Below are 21,849 nucleotides of genomic sequence, written 5' to 3' on the forward strand. Positions count from 1 at the left end.
GTTTTGAGCTAAAACATTATTTGAAGATATAATACACACAACGCTATCTATGACTCGTGCAGGACCCTTACACAACAACATCGAAGATGGCGGCTCTGGTCGGTTCCCTCGTTGCGTACGGCAGTGATTCAGATTCAGAAAATGAGCTCGAATCCAGCACAAATAAAAAACAAGTTGATCCAGATGCAGTCGCACATCTACAGCCTTTGAAAACTGGAAAAATTAGAAGTTTGGCTCTTAATTCAGCGCCTGAGGTCGCTGTAAAGGTAAGGTTGCTAGCCGGCTAGCTAGCTACATTCTGCCTAGGGTCTCTTAGTAAGTTATCTGACTGATAGAAATGTCTGCGGTTTTACTAACTGACACATATTTAATGTTTAAATATATTTATGGCTTCCAGTGACATTAGGACATTAGATCTACAAAATACAGTCGAATATTATGGCTTATATATAATTGGCAGGTAGCGAGTTAGCTATGTTGCCAGTTGTCCAGCTATTATAATTTCTTCAGACGTTCAAACGCGTGATAGATGAATATAATCATCGTTTCCTCATGACAATTGGATGTTTTTTTGAACACGTTACATCTTAACCAGGTCTCCAATACAGTTTAAGTGATGTTTCATCCTGTTGTTGTTGTTGCATTTCAGGAGGATGTTGAGACAGGAACACATCTGGATCCCTCCCTCAAGGAGGTCAACTACAATCCTACCTACGACACCATGTTTGCACCTGAGGTGAGATCTGTTCAGGTCTAGTCAAGCTTGTTCAAGTATCTTTCTAAAATTGTCAAAGCTTTTTTTTGAAAACAGTTTGCTGTGAACGGGTGGCTTGTAAACAACTTGCAGATAATAGTTCTTGCTTTTCTCCCCCACTTTGGTCACCAGCCAGCTCTCCTGTATCACACCACAGCTACAACCAGGAAGGGTGAAGCCTAACGTGTGCAAACCGAGCTTTAGAAAGATATATTTTGAGAACTATGGACAGCAGTAATCTAATTATTGACCTTATTCTTAATAAGACAATATTCTGATTAAGGTGTTTACATGAGTCGCTTTTAGAATATTCCTTTCATGTTCAGGTTTTACATGTTATAGAACAGAGATCGATTTACGGCACATGTCATTACGTCCCCACGCCACACCATCCGACATCCCTCCAGAATTTCACGTATCGACATACAGTTCGTCTTCGTTATGGTACCGTATACAGTTTTGGGTGTTTCAGTTTTAATTTTACGAAAGCTTCAAGTGCAGTTAATGATTTGTCATGCTATACGTGCAAATAGATGACTGCTTGAAACCACGTACTTACCTACTATATAGTATACATGTATTTCTCCTACTATATAGCAGGTAAGTACGCGGTTTCGGACGCAGCCGTGCTCTCTTGTTTGTCGTCAAACATTTGAGCACTGCCGTGTGTGTACGTGACCTGTCGCAAAATGCGGTGAAAACTTCCACACGTGTTAATAGTGTGATTAAGGTGTGTACATGTCTGTAACGCACTTCAATAATGCGACTAAAACAGGAACACTCCACATGTCTTAATTCCATTAGCATTTACTTCGAGTATGACTTTAGCAGGATTAAAGTCATCAATAATCGCTGTTTACATGCTAGTTTCCTAATCAGTGTATCTTCTTAATCGGGTTAATATCGGCTTATTGTTGTCCATGTAAACATACTGACTGACTGTATTTATCATACTGTCATTACGAGAGCATCAGCAGTGAGGTAACCGTCACATTATACACACTGAATAACACCTTGTGTTGCAGTTTGGACCTGTTAATCCATTTACAACTCGACAAATGGCTGCACCGAGGAACATGCTCTCAGGATACGCTGAGCCTGACCATGTCAATGATTTCATGTTTGAACAGCAGCGGAGGACATTTTCTACTTTCGGTAAGGCTCATACATGATGCTTGTTGAAATTCTTACCAAAGTAACAATTAAATCCTTACATTTAGCAGTTTTTGTGATTTGTGAATTGTCTTAAGTAATGGAGCGCAACTGTACTGTACTGTGGGTTTTTGTGTAGGAGTGGCATATAAATAAATCTGAGACATTATAATCGTGTGTGTCAATTACAGAAGCAACCGTTTCAAGTCAGAAAGCACTCGGATTTGCTGTTTTCCTCTACCAGAGCTGATAAAACACGCCTGTGCTTTTCACGCCACTTTAAAAACTAATCTCCACATCCAGATACGTCTGAAACGTTTTAAATCATCATTCTGTACATAATTAGCAATGATGGCAGGTGAAAACTAAATTATGTAAGCAAGCAGCAGAACAAACAGTCTCCGGTTCTCTGGTTTTTCTACAAATTTCTGTGGCAGCCTGAGGACAGAAAGAAATGGTCCACGCTTTTCCTCCAGTTCTGATGGTCAATGTGAACATTGCCCAAAGCTGCATGATTTTGCGCATTGCCCTGCTGCCACAGGATTGGATGATTAGATGACTGCATGAACTAGATTGTTATATTTTGTTGTTAAATTGCATTAGCCAGTAGGTTGAACCGAATTGTGAGATTGGGGAGCACATTGGAAGGTCTGATGAGCTAGCTAATGAATTTATGATTTCATTCCTGTTAAAGGAATAGAAATTGTGTGAAAACAGATGGTGTACTCCAGCATACTTCTGCTTCATCATTCATTCATTTATTACATAAAATATATTCACTGTGTTCTACAGGCTATGCCTTGGACCCCTCCATGGACAACAATCAGCTCTCTTCAATCAGTTATATAGGAGCAGTGGACGAGGCAGAGAAACACAAAGGTAACAGATCATGACATTGTGTCTTAATGACACACTGCCCAGTAGTGTCAGTAAACACCTTCGTTTCGGTTCTCCACAGGGCAAACTGTTTTCGAGTCAGGCCCGAGAAAGACCGAGAAGAGGAGGAAGGTGAAAGGAGGAGACGCATCGGCGATCGATGGCTTCCTGGGACCCTGGGCTAAATATCAGGATGAAAAAGATGTTGCTAAACCCACAGAGGTCAGCTGTAACAATCACTTACTTCAATGTAGTTTAGAATACATGCTGAAGTCATATAGAATAAATTCTTCGCTTTTTAACAGTTTTTTTTTCATAATTTCATTTGTCTTGGCTGGCAGGAGGAGCAGAAGGAGTTGGATGAAATCACAGCAAAGAGGCAGAAGAAAGGCAAAAATGAGGAAGAGGCTCCTGGAGAGGAGAAGACCATTCTACATGGTGAGATTGTGATTTCTCTGAAAGCCATAGTAAAATGTAAAGCTGGCTAGTTTCTGTTGGCTCATAGAGCTGAACTAATTAATGCCGATCTAGATGAAGTCTAGATAGTATATGTTGAAAAAATAATAAGGGTCAGCGACAGGACTAAAATGCTCATGATATTTTCACAGTATTTTAGGGTGATTGTACCACATGGTATTTTTGAAAAAAATTTTCCCTCACACTAGTTATAGTGCAGTTATATTTAATAGTCAGTACGAGGCCTAATTTCGGCTTGACCGATCCCCACTGGGCGTGTGAGCATGAAATGCTGCCTTTACAGCTGATGTGAGAGCAGGTTTGGAAATGTATGCTTGTTGATCACATGTCATGCACATGAAACTCTGCTCTCTGAAACCCCTGCAGCTGTATGAGCTGCTGTTGTGCCCTTTTAAGGCAAATTAGTTAGCTCGCAAATTACTGCAATTGAAACGGTATTTAACAGTATGTGTAGCTATAGATCTCTAACCACTACTTATATATATATACACACACACACACACACACACACAACATATTAATTATACCCTCTTGTAGCATCCTTCACATGAAGGAAACTACTCACAGCCTTTTCTCTTTTGCGTGTATCTTAAAGAGAAATAATTAGAGGATTTTTTTTGTGGTTAAAAGTGAAATTGCTCTGTATCTGACACCATTGAGGAACACAAACACACTGGTTGGCTTAAAGCAGCTTAGACATTGAATTAAATATATAATAGATCAAATATAAAAATAACAACTATAGAAAAGTGTTCACACAAGGGAGCAAAAAAGTCTGTGGTGTCTGGGTTGGAGGGGCATACTCTAGTTTTCCTGTCAGTCACAGCAACATTAGCCAATCATGAGTATCTGTGAGTTCATGTATGTGGAAGAGGGTCGCTAGTGTTTTCCTCCTGAGTGGGTTATGCTGCCCTGTGATGCAGCACGAGGCTTTTCTCATTCTTGTTTCTCAATCTCACAAGCAAACACAACTTATGCTTTAGTTTCAGCCTTTGCTTGGTAAAAGGGCAAGCTTAAATGAACTCCCTTTGAGCTGCTATGTAAATGTCACACTTAAATTCATCACTTTGTTCTTCTGTTGTTGTTCTTTCTTTACAGTTAAAGATGCGTACGATTACCAGGGCCGTTCTTACCTGCACATTCCACAGGATGTGGGTATTAACCTTCGCTCAGCTGACACACCGGAGAAATGCTATCTACCCAAAAAGCAACTGCACGTCTGGACCGGACACACAAAGGTGAGGAGGGATCGGTTTTTAAGAGCACAGTCTAGATCAGTGGTTTTCAAAGTGGGGCGCCCGGGGGGCCTCAACAATTTGGTGTGAAAAATAAATAAATACATGATTTTCTCTTTCTCACTCTCAGACAACCACACACATGTAATCAATTCCTAATCTAATGTAATGTAAAGATACAAGATGTAATTATTAATCTAAAAAAAGGGGGGATATATTCAGAAGTCTGTATTTTTAATGTGTTTTAAAGACATCTTGCAAAAGGGGCGCCTCGGTCAAATGTTAATGCCGTTTGGGGGGCCTTGCCCTGGAAAAGTTTTGGGAACCCCTGGTCTAGATGATTCAGGCTGTCTCGATTTTGATCCAAAGTCCAAAGCGAGAAGTTTGTTTTATTCTCTAAAGTTTGAGGTTGAGATAGCATTAACAGATTAACTGTATACTTGAATTACGTTCCTGTTTTGATCTAGGCATTTGCTAGAGCTCCAGTATTATACGGAGCCCCTGAAGTGACCTGTGCAAACAAACAAAAAATCTGGGTGTTTTTTTTTATTTTATATATATACAGATTTTCCAGAAACCTTTCACGAGAGCACCAGAAACTTTTGCGTGCGCACAAGAATCTTTTCGCATGTGCAGACAAAAAGTTTCTGGAGCTCTCGTGAAAAGTTTCTCGTGCGCACACAAAATTCTCGTTTTTTTATTTATTTTTTTATTTTTATTTTTTTAAAGGGGTTGCACAGGTCACTTCAGGGGCTCTGTAAATTTAAGATGTTGGAGAATGCTTTCGTTACATGGCCACTAAAATAATATCTGAAATCAGACAACTGGATCTTTTTAGTGTTTACATAAAACCAATATCTGTTTAAGTCTGCTGCAGAATTTCAGATAGTTAATCAAGTTAGTCAAGGTTTGAAGTGTGCTTAATTTTGAATAAACGACTGGAAATGCTCGTTTAGTGGATTTAATATGATTTGGTTAACAACAAAAAAAATTCCAAAAGTCTTCCATAGTTTAATAGTTTTGCAAGTAACTGTAAGTATTGTGCTAAATACATTTTCCTAATGGTGTTTGATGTTAGCGCATTGGAAAGTGGCAGGTTCTTCAAGTACGCCATCATATCTGACTTTCAGCTTAACTTAAATTATCTAGTGCGTGAAAGCTCCAGGCTGTATTTAAGGCATGTTGCTAGAAATTGATGCATTGGTATTTGTAACTTGCACAAAATAACAAGCAGATAGAATAGCTAAATAAAGCCTTAGCAGAGCAGTAGATCTCGCACTTTTTGGGACCTACTACCAACTCCTTCCAGTTAGTCATGTGATACACAGTACTGTGCAAACGTTATAGGCACATGCAAAGAGATGCTGTAGAGCAAAGATGCCTTTAAAATAAGGAAATTAAATGTTTCTACATGTATACTATAAAATTTCTCATGAAATACTATAAAGAGCAGTAAACAGTAGTAAATGAAACAAAGTGAATATTTGGTGTGACCAAAAAAATTTTAAATAGTAGTCTCAGGTAGAATTGGTGCAGTTTAAGTATTATTGAGCATCTTGCAGAACCGGCCGCGGTTCTTCTGGAGACTTTAACTGTCACACGCTTCTTAGTTTTGCAGCAAAATCCAGCAGCCTTCATTGTATTTTTTTAAATTATTTTTTTTTTGTCTGAAAAGTGTCTCTTACGTAATACGCTGCTTTCTTTACTGACATACAAACATTTTTCTGCAACATTTAATTTTGTGCCGGAAAACTAATGTTTGGGAATCTAAAATGTGTTTTGTTCTGACTCGATAATGTAGAAATCATAAAATAAAAATCTCTAACAAAGTTTGTACAAAATATATAGGGTGCCTAAAACGTTTGCACACTGCCGTATGTTGAGCTTAAATATTGATCATCATCATACAGAAAGAAGCCTTGAATAGACTTGGGGTGGGGGGTGACTGAATTTTAGTTCCAATGAACTTTGAATTCGCATAGACAGTTAAAGCTTTGATCATCCAGAATCAACAGCTGATGAAGACAGGAAATGAGCATTTCCACCACTTCAGGATTAAGTAGGGCGTAATATCAACAGTATAGTCGGGAGCTGCTTGTTGGCAGCGCCAATCACGATAAATGGATGGTGGTTTTTTTACATGACTTTAATCTTTCATCTTTACAGGTCAAAATGTGTATCCTTTTTTTCTCTTTAGCTGTTTTAGCTGGCATCCCTAAAAGAAAATAGTAAATTCATATTAAACCTGTGCTTGTCTAATGTTAGCTAAGTCGAACATACATTGATTGATAGATTAAAGCATGCGAGATGGGGGAGGGGCTTCCATGCGCTGTCAGTTAATATAGGAATGTTAAAAGCACTTATGCAAATCATTCCAGATTCATACGTCACTTGGCTCATCTACCAATTTATTAGGGAGAAAATGACTCATATTAACGTACGCCGATGTTCAGGTGGAGAGCAGCTTCTAACAAAGTGCACAGTGGTTATGTACTATAATCAGAGTAAACGTCACCTGATATTGTGGTGTGTAGAGATGAGTAAAACGTTTTAGACTAGACAGTGTGCATGCCTGATGTACAGTAAAATAATTGATTAGTCAGAATGCTCATAGAATAAAATGAGAAAAATGAATATAGAAGATTCCTAGGATTTTAAAAATATATATATATTTTCACACCAATTTGATGAATATTTTAATTGTGTCCTTTTGCGAATAATGGATTGGCTCAAAAGGTGTTTTTGATTGAAATATGATTGGGCCAACCACGGTATCTGCTTTTGAGGTATTAAGTCTGGTTGTATGTGTGTTGGATATGTGTATGATTGTAGCTGAAGACCTCTGCGAGTGTGTGGAACAGTTCAGTATTTGTATTCACTCACAGCTTCAGCTCTAGCATGATGGAGATGGCCCCTTTGCTCACTCGCTCTGTTCTGCTCCTTCATACATTCACATAGCCTGAACTCACAGTCCTGCATCTTAACTACACACAAACAAAGATGGGCTTTAAATAAATATAGAAATATTGATCAGTTATTCATTATATATAATATTTTTCTTTGACTCTTTCTCTCGCTTTCGCTCTCTCACTGTTTCACTTATGGAGCACTGTTAGAAACTGCTAGAAGCCTCAGGGTTTTTAAAGTGCATGAGAGAGAAGCTGATGTGATTAGAATGTTTAGATATTTGCTTGAGAATTTGACCAGAGTAAATGTGAGAGGACGAATCGAAACGTCCCAAGTCCTAGATAACACAATAAGCGAAATAGCGGTTTGTTAGGATGCTCACACGTTACTCGCTGCACACTTGAGTTTTATCAGTGTTGCAATAGCAATTAACGATATATTATACGAGCCTACTAGGAATTCCCAGTTGGTTTACTACATGGTTGTACGTTTCTAAAACACTGAGCACAACTTTTAGCAGATTTTTAGCAACAGTGTGAGCACACACAGTGAATATTTATACTGAACTGCTCTGGGGAATGAATCTGGCAATGAACCCCTCACTCCCTCACAGACACAGCATATAACTTACCCTTAACAAAGCTAAACTGGACACTTGAAAAGTTGAAGACTTTTTCCAGTCTTCAGCTGTCCGGTTTGTGCCCACTGTAGCCTCCGATTCATGTTCTTGTCTGACAGGAGTGGAGCCCGATGTGGTCTTCTGTCGTTGTAGTCCATCCACATCAAGGTTCAAAGTTTTGTGTGTTCCGACATGCTTTTCTGCTCAGCATGGATGTAAAGAGTGATTATTTGAGCTGCTGTTGTTCTGCGCAGAACGATTGCTCACTGGATGTTTTTTGTTTTCTGCACCATTGTACATCAACTCTACAGACTGCTCTGTGTGATAATCCCAGTAGTTCAGCAGTTTGTGACATACACAAAGCGCCTCGTCTGGCGCCAGTAACATTTCCCCCATTCCGATGTTTGATGTGAATTGAATTAACTGAAGCTCTTGACCTTTTTTGCATTGCACTTCTGCCACACGATGGTTTGACTGGATAATTGCATGAATTGTTCTTCTTACTTAGAAAGATATTTTTGAGAGTGACCTTTACGTAAAATTTCTTACACTGTCCCCGTTGTCATTATGTGATGAAAGACCGCACCCTAGGCCAAAGAAAACGTGCACTGTGCAATCCTGCTTAGCAAAAAAAAGCACAATGAGCAATGTCATGATCTTCTGTGCGCTTGATGGCTGTTGTGTGTGAGAACGTTTGCAAACGTGTTAGATAGAAACTGCACTTCCCTTACCAATGCTTCCTCCACAAATTTTCTTATATTTATTTATGATTTTTTTTTGTTTCTGTACAAAATAGTGACAATAAGCAGCTTCTTCATCTTTGTCCTGGTTATCAGGAAGTGTCACTATTGTACACACACTTTTCTATGAAACTACTTGTCGCACACTCGTGACATTTTGTAGATATTGTGATATTTATACAAAGTTAACAGTGTGTCAAAAGTGTCCAGTTGACATTGTACTTGTTATTTTATGGAGGTTTGAGCGTTATGAACTCTCTTTACGTTCACAGGGTGTCAGTGCTATTCGGCTGTTTCCTGCGTCTGGCCACCTGCTGCTCTCCTGCTCTATGGACTGTAAGATTAAGGTATGTTATATTCCTTACGATACTGTAAGTCCTGCTGACAGATGCATTCAGGTGGAAAAATCGAAGTACGTTTCACAATTCCAAGTCTATCCGTTGTATCGCATTGCACGATGTACGAGGTACGTGTATTGATTTCCTGCTTTCCCATTGCGTAGGTATGATTAGAGAAATAATGTATAAATTCAGTTTCAGTAATGTATACCACACATTCAATATGAATACATCACAGAGTATTTCACAAGCTATGAAGTGTTATTGATTTCATTTCAACTAAACTTTGGTCCATCCATTCCTTCATGCATTTTTCAACTTCTTCTCTGGACATAGTTCTCTTCAAATCAAGTTTCTACACGCAGTCATAGTCCAAATATGAAGACCTCTTGACATACATCTTCCTAAACTAATCAAGCCACCGTTGACCAATTGACTGACGGTGAATATAGGAATATAAATTGAATAGTGTAGCTTTATTTCGCTCCTCCATATTACTGCTTCATCAATATCACTAATTAAAATGCCATTTAAGTAGAGTTTCTGGGGAATATATATATATATATATATATATATATATATATATATATATATATATATATATATATATATATATATCTGTAAACATGTATCAATTTCCCACTTTATCACACATAAAGGCCACACTGGTCTTAAAGCACTCTCCTTTTTTCCCCCTCTTGTAGTTATGGGAGGTGTACAGTGACCGGAGATGTTTACGGACATTTATTGGTAAGATCAGTCTTTTGTCCATTTCTATACTTCATGTGTTTGTTATAATTGTTTATTTAGTAATCATTGAGAAATTGCACCATATCTAAATAACATCTGTCTAAAGAATGGTCTATGTAGTTTCTACCTGCAGAAAAAATTCACTCCAAATGAATATAATTGTGTACGTATTATTTGTTGATCTGATTATTTTTCTATTTCTCTCACTTTAAGAGGTTTAATACAGCATAATATTATTAAGATAACTTTTACTGATTGGTTGATCATGTTTTATTTTGGGGTTTTTGTGGCACAGGATTGAAATTTGATGAATAAATATTGATCAGCTAATTGCTTTCCACAACAGTTTTAAACTATCCTTGTCAATAGGCGTATTGATATTAAAAAAGCAAAGCAAAAACAATGTCTAGATAAATAATTTGCAACGTGCTGTGAAACAACACAGGTTGTTTCTCTCCTCTGTCAATCACAGCGACACTAGCCAATCAGGGGCACCTGATCAGGGGTGTATGCGGAAGATGGCGGATAGCGTGTGTGTTGCACTGCCCTGTTCAAAAGATACATGTGTCTGGCTTCACATGTCTCAGAGGAAGCACGTGTTAGCTTTCACCTTCCCTGGTTGGTAGATAGAATTGGCATATGGCAAAATTGGGTAGGAAAAGGGCGGGGGTTAAGTCAAGTAAAAGTCTGTTTTTATTATTATTAAATACCTGCTCATCCATAACCTGATATATTGGAATGTTTCTGTAACATATACAAATTGTCTCATATGAGCTGTCCAGTAAAATTTGGCTTCACAGCCAAATTATTGATTTTTTTCCCCCTCTGACATCATTACCTTCAACTCTTTGGACCGACAGTTTATCAGGCCAACTAATGGAAATGCACCAAATTCAATTGTTTGTTGATGAACAAACACATTATACTGTATCCACACACAGTGGATCATATTTAGGTCTGTTATAATTGGGACAGACCTAGCTATTGTTGAAACTCAAGCACTAGTTTCCATTACAGGGGTGTAATATCGATAATGTGGTGCAAGAATAAAACACAACGTGGTGTTAGCAATTTAATTATTGACTGTGTTGTGTGAAGTGAATTAGAGTGCTGTTAGTGCCTTAGAGTAGATTATTTGGAAATAACAGCAAATCCCAAAGTGTTCATCTTTGTATGTTTTCCAAGGATTGCACATTTTCATTTATTTATAAACTTCATGCATCGTTGTTGTTTTTTTTAAGCAATTTTAAATGACATCTGTAACAAATTAGTTCCTGATCACTTGCTTTATTATGGCTACAAATATTTGGTACCTTTCATGTGATGGAATGTAAACACAAAGCTTTACCTCTGAGTGTTACAAAGCACTGAAACTGGAGACTCCTTCCATAAATGTAAAATTCACATCTCCTACATGCATCATTAACACAGCTGTATGTGAATGGTTTAATGTTATGGTGCTGGTTAAAGTGCTGCGTGACCAGTGGGGAGTTTTGTCTCAAGTCAGAGGTTCACAAACTTTTTCAGGGCAAGACCCCCCCAAATGGCATTAACATTTGACACGAAGCCCCCTTTTTGCAAGATGTCTTTAAAACACATTAAAAATACAGACTTCTGAATATATCCCTCTTTTTTATTAATAATTACATGTTACATCTTTACATTACATTACGTTAGGACTTGATTGTGTGTGTGTGTGTGTGTGTGTGTGTGTGTGGTTGTCTGAGAGTGAGAATTTATTTTTCATACCAAATTGTTGAGGCCCCCAGGTGCCCCCTGGCGGCCCCCAAGGGGGCGGCCCCCACTTGGAAAACCACTGTCATTTGTCATATTGAAAAAGAACACGGTGTCTTCTCTCTCTTTTGATATTTCTATGTGGACTTAATCAATTTTACTCATTACCATTTTTTTTAATTTTGCTCATATTTCCTTATCAGTAAAACATATTAATGAAAATATCCTAATGCAGAACATTCATTCCTGTCTTCTGTAGGTCACAGTAAAGCAGTGCGTGATATCTGTTTCAACAACACCGGTACTCAATTTCTCAGTGCTGCATACGATCGATATCTCAAACTGTGGGACACAGAGACCGGTGAGTTAAAAAGAAAAACACACATGCTCAGAGTTTCACAATAAGAGTTTGTCACAGAGATCTTAGACGTGTTTTAGAGCTCCAGTCGATCCTGCTCTCTGCTCCACCAGCAGGAGGAGCCAAACCCATTCAGGGATGTTCCTGGATCAGTGTTAGATGCTGGAACTAGTCCCTGCGTGTCCTTCTAAAAGAAAAAAAAAGGACTAAATGTCAATTTCCTTTTTTCAGGTCAGTGCATCTCAAGGTTCACTAACAGAAAAGTGCCCTACTGCGTGAAGTTCAACCCAGATGAAGACAAGCAAAACCTGTTTGTAGCCGGCATGTCAGACAAGAAGATTGTGCAGGTTAGTGTATGTGTAAGAGGGAGAAAATTGCCTACCAGTGTCCTTAAATTCCAGTTTTATAAAATATATACACACACACACAAACACAAGGCCACTGTATTAGCTCTCGTCAGTAAATCTAAAGACAAGACCTTATTTCACACTCTGTGGTTCCCTCCATAAAGACAGCGGAGTGTATTGAAGTGTAGATAGAGTCGCATGGGGCTTGCAGAGCTATCCATAAACCACAAGCAGGAATGGAAAAAAAACACTGTAGTCCTACATCCGTAAATGTGCCAAGAGCAAATAATCACGACTGAGACATCACTGACCTCTAACTCTTTTCTCTAGGAGTCTTTCTGTCTCCTAGACCTCCAGCACAGCACTCTATCGATCAATTACCTAGAGAAAAAGTTATTTTTGTGAGCTGTCAGCTTGTGTGTGCGTGTGTGTGTGTGTGTGTGTGTGTGTGTGTGTGTGTGTGTGTGTGTGTGTAGGAGAGACTAACCTTTTTTTTATTTTCCTCTCACCTCTTTCCCTCTCAGTGGGACATTCGCTCCGGGGAAGTGGTTCAGGAGTATGATCGTCACCTGGGAGCCGTCAACACGATCACGTTTGTGGACGAGAACCGCCGCTTCGTCAGTACATCCGACGATAAGAGTCTGCGTGTGTGGGAATGGTAAGTGCAGGAAGGGTAAAGAGATTTGAACTTCAATATAATACTGCTCACCTTGCGATATTGCAGTGTTTACCAGAGCTGTAGTTAGAGTAGGCAGGTATGAGGTTTAAAAAAAAAAATTAAAAAAACCTAGATACTGTGGGGATTAGTCAATTAGTGATTAGTCGGGGGTAGTGGAAAAAACAGCGAAGCAGACGGAAAAGAAAGCAAGCAGCGAAATGTACTGTCTTAGTCTGAAAATATTTCCGATTTCATATTACTTTACAGTCAACTGCACAAGCTTGCTTTAATGGAGCGTTAACACTTCGATCTCACTCTGCATGAAATGGAAAGGTGTACGTGAAAGTTTTTCCTTTAAAGATGCAAATAAAATCCAAATAAGATGGCAAGGTGAATCCTGAATACTGACCAGCGCTGTGTGAAAGGACGCTCTCGGAGCCGCGGGTTGCGAGTCACCATCTAGTCTTACTCCTGTGGTTTAGAGTCCGATCAGTGGGGTGTGCCGGGTCAAAGATGCAGATCTTCTTTCAGATGCTAGTAAGTCTGGAGTTGAAAATGGTGGATGGGGGAAACACTACCAGACGATGCTGTAGACATTTCATCCTCCATCCATCATTAAGCTATACACTTCTGCAGTGAGTGTTTTAAGAACTGAACTGAGATATGATACAAATGTATTATTTTGCACGCTTATTACACTGATTTATTTACTTTAATCTTTAATGGTGTAAAAATTATAGTAATGATACATTCTGCAGAATTAAAATAGCCGTGTCCAGAAAGTTTGTTTTGTAGTATATGGAAAAAGATGTGGAAGCCAGGGTTCTGCATGGAGAAATAAAAATAAAAAAGGTAATTGTAACTTTATATCTCGAAAATTCTGACTTTTGTCCCCTCACAATTTTGTGTTTATATCTCACAATTCTGACATTTTTTCGCACAATTGCAAGTTCATATCACACAATTTTGACTTTATTTCTCGCAATTACGAGTTTACTTTGAACAAATCTGACTTTTTTTTTTTTTTTTTTAACTCGCAATTTAGATGTCCACTTGACCTAAAATGTGAATAACTCAATGTAACGAGCACGTGCTAGCGTCTGGTGTTCCTTGGTCTTGACTAGTTGATGAGTGTTGTTCTTGGAGAGAATATGAGTGTTGCCTTTTTATAATGATTGATGCTTTGTTGGTGCATTCTTTGTAACTCACCGTCAGGTGGACGTCTAAAATGCGAGAGGAAAAAAAAGTCAGAATTGTTCAATGTAAACTCGTAGTTGCGAGAAATAAAATCAAAATTATGCAATATGAACTCGCAATTGTGAGACGATAACTCAGAATTGTGAGAAATAAAGTCACAATTCTGAGATATAAAGTTGAAATGACCTTTTTTGTTATTTTTTTTTCCTCCATGGCGGAAACTACTGGTTGAATACTAAAATTGAGTACTCCTGTAACCCCTACTATAAACTAGTTTTCTCACACTCAAGAAGAGTGTGTCGAAAAGAGAGGCGTGTCTGAGATTCTGACCTTGCGTGACGTCAGCTCGAGACAGGAGCAGTATTGAGTCCAGAGCTACAGTTTGATGTACCCACGGTGCTTCATGCTGAAATGTACGTTTTTGGCTGGGAAAAAAAAAAAAAGAGTTATGGAACAGCATCCAAGGCCCCCATTTAAATTTATTGGATTGGGAATTATAAACAACACTTACTTAAAGAAAGCTGCAGGTGTAGCAGATGAGTATTCAGGTCTTTCTTTAGAGCATTTCTTCACAGAAAGCACAGAATTAACGAAAACTTTAGGCCTTTTTATTTAACAAATCACAACAGCGACTTAAAAGCGTGAGAATACATCCGCACACACTTTTCAATTTAATGACCTTGATTTAGTAACAGAATTTGTCTGCACATTAACTTAATAATAAGAAAAAAAAGTAAGTGTCTCTATTTAACAGCATTAAATATACTGTACCTATCAGTGGTCTGATGTGTTGTTCATTAGTAAATAAAAAGGAATTGCTGTGGTATAAGAACAATAAATCACTTCATGGGACAATTATCTTTTGAGGTGTAATCACACCACTCTGCTGTTCCTTACACTATATGCACAGCTTTATGACCAGGGCTGGTTCTTGTTTTGGAATGCACTGTGGAAAGACACCTGAACCTTTCATACTTACTGAGCTACAGCCGTTTATTGACCTCAGTCTCTACTGGTTTGTCCTTCTGTAGACATCACAGATTATCCAGCAGTGCCTGGTATCCTCATATCACACCCTCGGGTTTCATCCTTTATCCATGCTTCATAGCCACTTTTAATTTAATCTCGATCCTGTCCCAAACCACCAGCTGTCCGTGTGCCAGCAGCTCATGAAACTAATCATGCTTTCACTCACAGATGCAACGTGTCACTTTAGTGATTCGACCTGATCCAAGCTTCAACTCTGCAGCTGAGGCTCACGGTACATTGTTGGGCTTTTGCTGAGGTTGTTTACTCAGGGTTTTTCCCCCCTTTGATACCAGTAAAACACACGTGGTGATTATTTTAAAACGAGCTACGGTGTGTAGCGGGTTTTGGCAGATCTCTACAGTGCGCAGGGACATTAGTGAATCTGGATCTGGAACACTCACTCTCACCAAGCGCCAGCAAAGGGGTTTGCTCTTTTACTACACACTCACACACACTCACACACACTTACACACACACACACACACACTCCCAGACAGACATTGTGTGTGCGCTGATTGTGTGTGAGAAATTGTGGGTTTTTATCCCCCAGGCCTACTCGGATGGAGGGATTTAAGAGATAAGCAGCCAGGGAACTGATGAAAATATGCAATGAAGGGACCAAAAGTGAGGAATCTAAAAGTGGGGAGAGAGAGGGCAGAGAGGGAAAGAAGACTATTTGAAAACCATGTTTTGAGGGATTGAAGAAAGTTGTGCTTACTTGTCCTGCTCAGATCTGTTCTGATTTATTTGAGGTGTTGTGTGTGTAACGTTCAGGTTTCAGCGATGGCCCAGTTTTCAGGCTTCTTACCCTGAGTCTGTTTATACATTCCAGATGTGGGAGAGGGAGAAAGGCAATGAAGAGAAGTGAAATTGCTTCTGCATTGAAATGTGTTCCTTTGTTTGTTTGTTTTTTGTGTGTGGGATGTTGGAGGGGGAGGGGGGGGGTTGTTAACCTTAAATCACTTGTAACTGGAGGTCAGACTTCTGTTTCCACCTGTATACATAGTAATTATTAACTATCGGAGCTATTCATGAAGAACAGACCCACATAAGGAGAAGGAGAGTGTTATTTGCTATTTTTAACTTTGAGAGTTTAGAAATATATTATCTGTAAAAACATACTACTGCTCATCACAATTCACTAGGTGGTGGTGAACTGAATAGATGACTTGATGTAATTATAGCATTAGTGACTTTCTATTATAAATGCTACCAGCACCATGTTTCATTCTTAGGGGCTCTCAAACACTTGCTCGAGTTCGACTCCTGACGCCACCGTCAACTGTGGAGAGCAGAAAGTTCTCTGGGTGATAGTGATGATGTTACTCACGCAGTGCACTAGCCATTTGTGTTCTCACGTATGTAAAAGAGGGCTGGTATTTCATTAAGAGGGCAGTGTTAGGCTACCATGTGCTACATCATGAGCAGCAGTTCAGGGGGAAAAACGTTGGTGGCTGGATTTACGCGTCTCCTGCCTTGGCTGGTGGCTGGTCATGTGATTGCGTAGCGCTGGTTAACAGATGGGAATTGGAAAACTTTGTGGAGGAAATGGGAAGGACGAAGAAAAGGCGTGTACCCTGTGGACCCTCTGTGTCGAGCAGAGTTGGCAGTGTAATATCATGAGAGAAGAAAAAAAAGATATCTCACAAGCCCATTACCAGCATTTATTTCTGAGGCCTTGTTCCTTTGCAAAAGAATTTACACCTACGCCTACTCACGCGGTTCTTCCTAATTGTTATGGCCTGCCCATGAACTGACCACCTCCATGATACCACTTCTAAAACCACGTGTGGTTCGTTTGCTGTACATCAACTACACGTTTTTGAATTCCTGACAAGATGCACTAATCATGAAAGATATTGTAGTTATTAAGCATGAGAAAATTGGTATGAAAGAGAGCAATAAAGATCAGGAAAATATGGGGGTGAATTCATTTTGGTTGAATTTTTTCTTTCTTTCTTTTTTTAATTGTGTGTTTTTTTTTTTTGTTTTTTTTTTTTCAGGGATATTCCTGTGGATTTCAAATATATTGCCGAGCCCAGTATGCATTCAATGCCTGCAGTGACACTGTCCCCTAACGGTGAGTGGGTTTGCCTGAACGTTGCTTCACCTTCACCACATCTATCTTTTCTTTCAAGACTGATTTATCCCTCATTTTAGTTTACCTAATTTAGTAAGCAGTTATCATATAGCATTTTTCTCTTTGGGGTAAAAAAAAAAAAAAAGAAACAATGTCTATAATGTCTGTTTTGGTAATCTTTAATATGTAGATGAATTCAGAGGGGGCATGTTTAGTGTGGAAAAACTACAGGCATCTTTTTCATGGGTGAATTCAAGGAAAAGAAGGAGAACCCAGTAGCTCTGGCCATGCTGACCATACTGTGATCATTTTGTCCAGTATATCTGCATAACAGTCATCTATCTGTTGCTGTAGACAATGTGTTAGCCGTCTGAATGCTACTCCCTCCATTAATAGAAAAGGACTGCAGTGTCACTGACCTGGTATGCAGTGCAACAGTGTTGCTAGGGTGTGTGACTCCCTCTTATTTAAATAGCACAGCTATAAGACAGATGTGTTGGTGTAAATAGCTTGTGTCCTCGCTCGGGTTGGTGTTCGACAGCAGCAGTGACAGGCATCACGAATGCTAAAATGGGAACTAGGAGGAACTGAGCAGCAGTTTCTCTTTGCCCCACTTTCTTTCTGGATAAGTATTGTTTCGGGTGCATGTTGAAAGCGTTCCACCCGGATGCTGAGTGTTTCTCCGAGGGAAAAGAGAAGCCCTGAGATCATTTGAAATAGCTATCTGATGTGTGTCAGTGTGTAGTTTGTACAAATAGCTAAATACAAGCTCTCAGAGATGAACGATGGTACTGTGCAATTCAAATGCGCACTTCTCCTAATCACGAGGAGTCTGACTTTTTTTTTGTCTTCTAGAGAGACCCTAGACATAATAGTGCTGATTATTTAATTTTTTTTTTTTTGTATGCTTTTGGATTATCATTCAGTCATCAAGATTTACCCATAATAAAACACCACACACTCAAATTATGCTAACAAATCTAGTATTTAATATTGGATAACATATTATTGTAATATTGAAAAAAGTGATTTTTTTTCCACAGGGAAGTGGCTGGCTTGTCAATCCATGGATAATCAGATCCTAATCTTTGGAGCTCAGAACCGATTCAGGCTGAACAAGAAGAAGGTCTTCAAGGGTCACATGGTGGCTGGATATGCTTGTCAGGTGGACTTCTCTCCAGATATGAGGTAAACATTTACTTCAGATGGAGTGATTTTTAGTACAGGTCAAGGTGGGAATTTAGTGGGGTGGAGACATGTATTCCAACAAGCTCGGTGATCAGGTAAGCTCTTAGGCTGTTTTACTATAGAACTCATGAATGTTTATATACATAAACATTCACGTAGGAGTGTAAAGGAGAAAAATCTGTCTAAACATGTCAGATGCAGCCACGTTGATTTATAAGCCTAGATCTGATTGATGGTGAAATTCAATGTGCACAACTGATGTACATGCCACAGTTTACGCACACAGGCACACACAAACAGGCACACACAGACACGGACACGCACACACGGACAGACACGCAGACAGATGCACACAGATAGACACACACACAGACAGACACACACAGACAGACAGACACACCCACAGGCACACACACACATGCTCCTTGGAAAATTCAGAAAGAAAACTGATATCGTGGCGTGTTTTGCATGCTGTCGTTAAAGTACAGAGCTCCTGTGCACTGTGTTAATGTTGGCAGATCATGAAACGGTCATTTAAATATTTATGTTTAGGTATTTTTTCCATCTCTTCTTCACCTCGCAGTTTGAATACTTCTGCTGTGTGCACACAGGTGTGTGCCTTTTTAAATCATGCCCAATCACTAGAATTTGCCACGGGTCGACTCCAGGCAGATTTTAGACTGGTATCCAGCCCTGACTTCTAGTTTGTTTTTTTATATCTTTCCCTCCTGTTTCAGAGACTTTGGGCACTTGCGATGGCTGAGGAGATTCTTATGTGGTTGTTATTCATTTTAGTGTTACTGCCATGTACTTAGCCATGCTTAGTAACACTTTTTACGTAATGTCAGATTTCAGTTCAGCGTCTCTTTCTGAACATAACAAAACCTGCTCAGTGTGTACCCAGATCAATCAGTTAAAAGAGCTGAAAGTGCTACCATGTAAAATTATACTGATTTTGAAATTCTCCTCCACTCCTAAACATACTCATGAATGGTAAACTATTGGGTAGCTGATTCTAATTCTGTAGGTGATTGTTGGGGGTGAAATTGTTGCTAAAGCACAGAATGTATTTGATACTTTCCTAGTATGCTACATATGAGGTCAGTCATATGAAATAGGTTTAATAGCTTGAACATACAATTTGCTTGTTTTTTGGGGGAAAATAGCATCTCGGAATAATCAAAGCAAACGGGATGGACCCGAGATCAATTTAGAGTGCTGTAGCCAAGGGTCTGATTATTTACCTAAATAAGATATTACATTTTTGATTAAAAAAAAAAAAAAAATTAAAACATTTGTGAAAAACGATTTGCTGTCATTGAATTTGAATTACTGTCAACTGAATCCATTTGAAATTAAATCTAGAACACAATAAAGCATGCAAAAAAAAAAAAAGTAAGGGGTCTGAATACTTTCTGAACACAAGTTATGTCGGATTTAACAAAAGCTCAGCAGGAAATCTTGACCAGAGCACTGCCATATGAAAATCTTAGAAACACCGCTGTAACATATACCAGTGAAACAAGTTAGTTCCTCGTACCCCCCCCCCCCTCTTGAAGTTAATGACAACACACACACACACACACACACGTCATGTTACTGAGAAAACAGAAAGTGCAAAGTATTCTGTCCTGAAGATCTTCTCTGTGGTGAAAAACTTTTCATTTGTAGTATATTTGAATAATATTATATCTGGACTGAATTAAATCATATCAGCATTGAACTGAATTATATTGGATCAGTGATGATTTGAAATGTTTTGAATCGTTGCTTGTTTTGTATGTTTTGTATTGTATCGAATACTACATATCAAAATGTGTACCGTATTTTGTCTGAAACGTAGATAATTAAAATGTAGTATAGATTTCATTGTTCTGCATATCCTTTAAAAAGACGTTTTACACCAAACAAAAAAAAAAATCCGTCCGTTTAATTTGAATATTTGGAGAAACAGCAAGCCTGAACCTGACTTTTTTTTTTTTTTTTTAAATAAATAGTAAAGGGGGACAAACTCCATGCCTCTATTTTAAAGCCCAGAACACACTTTGTTGTCCCAGTTATTTGATATGCTTTAAACAAAACAAATCTGTATATAGCAGATGGTGTGTGATGATCTGTAATAATACACTTATTTTCTCTCTTTAGTTATGTGGTGTCTGGCGATGCGGATGGGAAGCTGAACGTCTGGGACTGGAAGACCACCAAGCTTTACCACCGAATTAAAGCACATGACAAAGTGTGTATCAGTGCTATCTGGCATCCACACGAGACCTCTAAGGTCATCACCTGTGGCTGGGATGGACAGATCAAACTATGGGACTAAGATGAAGAAGACAGTGAGCGAGACGTGTGAGGAAGTAGCCGGGAAACTAAATCTAAATTTTTTTTGTCAGTTTTTTTGCCCATCTGATGTGATCTTTATTGTATCCATCAATTTTATGATAATTCCAGGTTTGTGATTATGGTTATTGGATTTGCTCTGAGTTTCGTGTCAGTTTTATGGACTGGTATCCAGCCCTGATTTCTAGTTTGTTTGTTTATTATCTTTCCCTCCCGTTAAAGAAACTCTGGGCACTGAGGAGATTTTTATGTGGTTGTTATTCATTTTAGCGTTACTGTCATGTACTGCTAAAGCCATGCTTAGTAACACTTTTACGTAATGTCAGCTAGCCAGCCTCTATTTCTGAACATAATAAAACATTTTCTACTTTTTTCCGTCAGTCATTTGACCAATCCTGACGAGCGTAATTGTGTAATATTTTTTGCTAGATTTTAGGGCTGAGGTGTTTGCAGTACCAGTTATATTCCCAGAACTACAGTTGCTCAGTGTCTAAGCAGATGAATTTGGTAAAGCCAAAGCATCCTCATAAATGGTAAACTATTGGGTAGCTGATTGCTATTCTGTAGGTGATTGTTGAGGGGCGAAATTGTTATTACAGCTCAGAATTCATTTGATACTTTCTCGGTATGCTTCAAGTGAGGTCAATCTTATGAAACAGCTTGAACATAACATTTGGCTGATATTTTGAAAATGGCTGAGAAAGTATGTCACAAAGCTGCTTTGCAGAAATCCACTTCTGACACCAGTGTTGCGAGCAGACCCAGGTGTCTGCTCCTACTGAGCTTTTCATTAAACAAAGAGAAACATTTATGCCAGTCTTCATGAAGTTTGATGCGCTGCCATGTCCCAGTAAAAAACACACACACACACACACACACACAGACAGAGAGAGCCCATACAACTAACTGAAAAGCATGAACTGGGTCAACTAAGGAAAATTTGTGAAACACTTAACAATAACTGCAAGCCTTAAAGCGAACACCGAACACGAAGTCTTCACCCCTATAACACTCAACAGGACATCAGCTTCAAGTTCCTCAAACATTAACACTATGAACTAATACCCTGA

At 38.8% G+C, this 21,849-nt stretch overlaps 1 protein-coding gene across 1 annotated transcript; it reads left to right on the forward strand.

Annotated features, from left to right (window-relative positions):
* Positions 1-65: 65 nt before the first annotated feature.
* Positions 66-21,017, forward strand: cdc40 (cell division cycle 40 homolog (S. cerevisiae)). The gene is made up of 15 exons (XM_053646196.1): positions 66-266; positions 650-736; positions 1,780-1,909; positions 2,699-2,785; positions 2,865-3,004; positions 3,124-3,220; positions 4,358-4,497; positions 9,033-9,107; positions 9,803-9,848; positions 11,842-11,943; positions 12,172-12,287; positions 12,812-12,945; positions 17,175-17,251; positions 18,295-18,439; positions 20,585-21,017. Exons 1-15 carry the CDS (start codon positions 87-89, stop codon positions 20,760-20,762), a joined length of 1,734 nt encoding a protein of 577 aa, XP_053502171.1. The 5' UTR covers positions 66-86; the 3' UTR covers positions 20,763-21,017.
* Positions 21,018-21,849: the final 832 nt, after the last annotated feature.

This window comes from Ictalurus furcatus, chromosome 2 (genome assembly GCF_023375685.1).
Source record: "Ictalurus furcatus strain D&B chromosome 2, Billie_1.0, whole genome shotgun sequence".
In the NCBI taxonomy this organism is placed as follows: domain Eukaryota; kingdom Metazoa; phylum Chordata; class Actinopteri; order Siluriformes; family Ictaluridae; genus Ictalurus; species Ictalurus furcatus.

Excerpts from the sequence above, each read along its gene's own strand:
- cdc40 (XM_053646196.1), top strand. The coding sequence starts at position 87 with ATGGCGGCTCTGGTCGGTTCCCTCGTTGCGTACGGCAGTGATTCAGAT. Across the intron at positions 2,786-2,864 it reads CGAGGCAGAGAAACACAAAG|GGCAAACTGTTTTCGAGTCA; the intron begins GTAACAGATCAT and ends GGTTCTCCACAG. Across the intron at positions 9,849-11,841 it reads ATGTTTACGGACATTTATTG|GTCACAGTAAAGCAGTGCGT; the intron begins GTAAGATCAGTC and ends TGTCTTCTGTAG.